The sequence below is a fragment of the Vigna angularis genome, chromosome 9 (genome assembly GCF_016808095.1).
Source record: "Vigna angularis cultivar LongXiaoDou No.4 chromosome 9, ASM1680809v1, whole genome shotgun sequence".
NCBI classification, from domain to species: domain Eukaryota; kingdom Viridiplantae; phylum Streptophyta; class Magnoliopsida; order Fabales; family Fabaceae; genus Vigna; species Vigna angularis.
The window spans coordinates 22,343,968-22,349,502 of NC_068978.1; the positions used below are offsets into that span (position 1 = coordinate 22,343,968).

General features: G+C 29.7%; 1 protein-coding gene across 1 annotated transcript; it reads right to left on the bottom strand.

The window, feature by feature from the left end:
• Window positions 1–693: 693 nt before the first annotated feature.
• Window positions 694–5,285, bottom strand: LOC108346355 (uncharacterized). Its single transcript, XM_017585427.2, has 4 exons — window positions 4,959–5,285; window positions 4,314–4,457; window positions 4,018–4,223; window positions 694–1,073 (listed from the first exon to the last, which is right to left on the bottom strand). The coding sequence occupies exons 1-4, from the start codon at window positions 5,192–5,194 to the stop codon at window positions 925–927; spliced, it is 735 nt and encodes a 244-aa protein (XP_017440916.2). The 5' UTR covers window positions 5,195–5,285; the 3' UTR covers window positions 694–924.
• Window positions 5,286–5,535: the final 250 nt, after the last annotated feature.

A 5,535-nucleotide genomic window follows, 5' to 3' on the forward strand; every position in this document is an offset into this window, starting at 1 on the left:
TATTTTTAATCCTTAAAGAAATTTAAAATCATTCTTCTTATAGTTCTTAAAAAACATATGAATTTTGATTTTAGTTAGTAAAATGTTTTTCTTTTCATTTTTATTTCCCTAAAATATTTAATCTCTATTTTTAATTTCTAATATTCTTTCTGAAGATAAATAAATATATTCAATCAAGTAATACTTACTATTTCATTTAGCATCATCTTCCAAATTATAGTTTTACAATCTCGAAAAAGCCAAAAAAAACAAAAATTCAATGTCCGACACTAACCCCACATTAACAAATATGGTTTTCTGCCAAATTTGTTTTATCAACCAAAAACTCTCAAGTATTTCACTACCAAATAATTTAAATTTATTGGTCAAATATATTTTCTATTCCAAATTATTTTTAAAAATTATATTTCACCCGAATTATAAATCTAATACAAATTCTCTCTAATAAACATGTAAAAGTTATTTTATAATCCAAGATAAAAAATTTATCACCAATTAAAAACGATATTTACATCATTTTCAGAAAAAAAAAAGAATAAAATAAATATATAATTTGGTTTAGAAAAAATACAATATTTTAAAATAATTTAAAGATAAAAAACATACTTAATTCTAAAATTATTTAATCTTATTGCACATTAATTTGTTTTATATATCATTGTTGAAAGCCAAACCAATATCGAGGATTTCATGTTTAATTGAAAGGTGTTTCATTCATTGAATCGTCCATGACTTCATAAGTTTACAAAAAGTAAATCACTTTGATACACATAGTAGCTGACAAAATCATCTCATTACTATACAACACATGCTTAAACATTAGCACTAGTGTTTTTTTAGGAAAAATTTTAAAAGTGAGAGCAAAACAAAGTTGGAAACACAGCCACCTCCAAAGAAAAGAACACAAGAAAGAGAAAAGAAATGTTAATCACTTGAGTAATCATCACCTTCTTCTTCATGATCAGCAACAATTTTCTCTATAAACTGTTTGCGGACTCCTTCAATGACTGCTTCATTTCTACTATGACCATCATTAAGAACAGGATTCGATTGGCACAACACTAATGCAACACCTGATATTCCACAATGCAAAGAATTCAATGTGTTATCACTACACAACTTTTAAAGAATGTAAGCAAGGTAAGAGAAGGATTTAGGGACAAAGTAAGCAAGGCCAGATTTCATTATCCAATATCTATCTCCAAAGAAAGAATTTATCCAAATTAAATTTTGTATCATCCCCTCCTCACCAAGTAACATATTTACGAAAACCAAAACATTTATTAATTTTGAAAACGTTAATTAGTTGATATATTTTAAAAATATTTAAAAAATATGAAAGGAAAACAAATTTTTGAATTAAAAGTTATTTTAAATGTCTCTTTATTTCAATTTGTTGAATTCTAATGAAATTTTTCTTTTATACACTAATAAAAATTATAATACAACACATCAAAATCATACCAAAAAACAATGATTAAACTAATAATAATTGAAATTTAACAGATTTTTTATTTTTTAAACTTCAATATATATTCAATGATAAAAAATATTCATAATAGTTACATTAAATTATTATATTATAATTTATTTATACAATTATAATGATAAAATTACACTTATAATAATGAGTTAGAAATTACACAAAAAATAAGTATTTATAATTAAGAGTATGATAAAATTAAAAATACCTTAAAGATCTAATAAAACTTTTCAAATATTAACCTATTTAAATTGTTGAGAGATAGTGATAATTAATTTTAGCAAAAAAAGTTATTCAAATAAAATAAAAATTAATAATAAAATAATAAAGATAATTTTTTTATATTGAGAGTTAAATATTTTCATGTCAAAAAGTACACATTAAATAAAAATATTAAAAAATTATAAATATTCAAATATGAGACATAAAAATATTTAATTGACATACATTTGAACATAATTGTACAAAAGTTGTGAAAAGAAGAAAAGTATCCTAGAGGTGTATACATATGTATATATACATACGTATGTAAATAGAAAATCTTTTATATATATATATATATATATGTGTGTGTGTTATAAACGGGACGCACGAATATCCATCCGCATTCTCATACCCAATTGAAGAAGATATTACTATACTCATACTTGTATTCAGTCAATACCCACGGGTTGTCGGTTTATTTGTCATACCTAGAAGGAACATTAAATAAGGTAAAAACAACAACAAATCTAATCATGGGGCACTAACTAAGGTAAAAACAACAAATCTAATGATGGGGTACTAAATAAGGTAAAAACAACAATGTCTGCACTGCTAATCTTACAAATTAGTAGGGTAGTAATGACATGGTTACATGTTTACTAATTTACATCTCAAGTGGCAAGGAGACTATATATAGATGAGCAAGAAAGAAAACAAAATACAACATTGATGTTTGCTCTATCTTTTCTTCTTTTTAAATATTGCAGCTCCTTTAAATTAAAAGGAAAAATAACAACTTCAAAAAAATAAATAAATAGTTGTTTGTTTGCTACTTTGCTTTATATATTCTTTTATTAAAGAACCTTAGAGGAACAATACCACAAAAGCTAGCTCTTTTAGTTGGAGAGCCCAAAGCTTTAGAACATGCATTGTAGAATCCCTTAATTTAGTGTGGAATTCTTAAGTCATACCTTGTAATTAAATCTTAACACTTTTACAAACCTAAAATTTCATTTAAGGTAAAAGTTATTCGGTAGAAAAAAATAACCTACTTAGTCAATCAAGTGGATTGACACAAAATTTGTCTACAAAGAATGAGGTGTGGAGTGTGAGACAATGGAGTGCCAATGACATTGGCATGACTACCAAAACTAAAGGGTAGAGACTGAGAGAAAAAGAGTCACAATTCAAAAATTAAAGAGAAATACCATTTGGTGAAGGTAGAACTAGGAATAGGAACTATTTGAAGAACTACAGAACTTTAGGGATTCCAATGAATGAATAGAATCCAAAGAAATATATTGATTTGAGGAAAGATTACAAAAAGTGTTTGATTGAAAATTCAGAATGCCTCAGCTCTCTTTAGAAGTTGCTTACTTATAGAAGTGCATTGCACCAACTAACAATGCAATAAAGAAAATCATAACAGAATTAAACTCATTCGCTCTAAGTGGCTGCCACGTGGCTTTCTCATTATTAACTTCCTACATTCCCATCAAAGAGTACAACAATGACAAAACAGAGAACAGAGTACAAAACCAAGAACAAGGAATCCAATGTCAGTAAATTAAACCAACAAACAACATGAAAATCTCAGTACCTTAGGTCTAAACACTACAACAATAACAGTGTAACGCAAGAGAACTGCAATAACTGGGAGGAAATTTTCTGTGCAGCAAGAGTCAAGTGGTCAAGAAGATTAGGTTTCCAAATTGTTTCGAGAAAAGAAAACCGAAAAGAGATGAAGATTGGATTCGAATTGTAGTCTTGCCAAAAAAGATCCGCAAAAGCAGATCTTAAGCTCCTTTAAAACAATAAGCTACTTCAATTTTGAAGAGCTTTTATGAAAAGAGTGTCAGCTCCTCCTCCTTTTAAGGAGAAGAAAAGCCACAGAGCAGCTAACCAAACACTACCTAAATGTAATAATGTTATCAAAATGATGTAGACCAAAACAAAATTTGACTATTTAGGCACATAGTTATCAGGATCAAGGTCATCGGTCATCAGTGGCAGATGAAGGCCAACATTTCACCATAAAAAAAAGACCATTGTGGTCCATGGTACTGATAGTTGGCCTCCCTTCACAAATTTCCTGTGGCAGAGGGGTTGAAGAACACTTCCTTATAGTCTTATGGCAGCACTATAACAATTATTTAACAAAATTGATGAGGATTACATTCACACTAGAAGCAAAAACCTTTAAACTAGTTCTAGTATATCATAAAACTTGCATCACTTATGGTTAGAAACTCCTCTGAAAGCTTGGCCTTTAATTCCATCAAAATAAAAGAACATAAAACTACGAGGCTGGCAGTTTTAGACATAAATACCTTCAGGAGTACATCTTTGCCCGAAACTATGCAGACCCACGTAATTTCCTTTAACTGCCCCATTGTTATAAACCAATAAAGTCGGAACATTTCGATCTGGATAGTTTGGGATACAATCTGTAGATATTATCTTAACAAATTTTGTTGCAGAATATTTTCTTGCCAATTCTTCAATGCTTTGCATCAACAAGCCACATTCAGGAATCCTGTCAAAAACACAAACAGTCACCATAAGAAACATGACCCTGAAAAGCTATAGATTATAGAATCAAAGAAATTCCAAAATCAAATCATACCCATCCTTGTAAAGGATGACAACCACCCAAACATCAGATGGAGCCTGTGACACCTCTCGAACAAAATCAGATCCTGAAATAGGAATCACAGATCCAAACCTAAGTACTTTAGCTGTCTCTTGAATCTCAGCCAACCTCTTCTTCCTGTCACAGCAAAATGATTCAATTAAGAACAAGTAGAATAAACACACACACGCAAGTAAACCAAATTTTGCTTTCTCATAATCTCATTTATTCCTACTTTTCAAGTAAGTTCAGCGCAGAAAAGCCATAAACAAAAGCGAAAATAGGCTCTTAAGCTTTAATTCACCATAAAATGTTAATCCAGAAAACAATACCTAACAAAATTGTATTGATAACATAGAAAATATGGAACAAAAGGGTAATTAAACAGACTCCTAAACATTAATTTGCTCTAAAACATTAAATCCACAACAATTCCCAACCAAGTTGTACTCATCAACAAATAAAATAAACACACAAATACAAGTCTCATACAGTTGTTCTCAAGCAAACAATACAAAGAGTTCCATCAACAAAATCCTTATAAGCTTCAAATTTTGTTCAATCTCGACCTGCTTGGAGAAAAACAAAACCAACCCACGAAAGAAAAACCTTGAAAAAACCAAAAAGGTGAAGGAGAACCTATATTCTTGGAGGAATCGATCATCGTCGAGGTCGTCTTCGAGGTCTTCGAGTTCTTCGGAGGTTTTGGAATCGATCCAGGTTTTGTCTTTGGGTTGGTCATCAGATGAAGGGGTGAAAGGTGGGGGCTTGAAAGCGGGTGGCTTTTCGGGCAAATTTCCAAGCTTTCTCTGGATATCGTCCCATTGAGTAGAGGCTCCTTCTACGTCCTTGTACACGAAATGGTAATCGCCCATTCTTCTAGCCTCTCCTTCAATCTGGATTTTGATTACAGAACCAATTTGGGTGCTCGTCTTTCTTTTAAATCATGCCCAACGCAATATGCAATCTAAAAGACCAGGAGTTTTTTTATAAAATCAATAAAAAATTATTACTTTCAAGACAAACAACTCAACTATTAATTTCAAAATTATTAGGGTGAATTTATTTTTTATGGGTAGGTTGTTTATTTAATCTAGGCTTAATAGCATTAATAATTTTAATTCTAGTTTTTTTAAACTGTTCAGTGGTCGTTCTAAAAAATATAATTCTAAATATTATAATTTATGTTTAATTTAGTTTTTTTTAATACAATCGC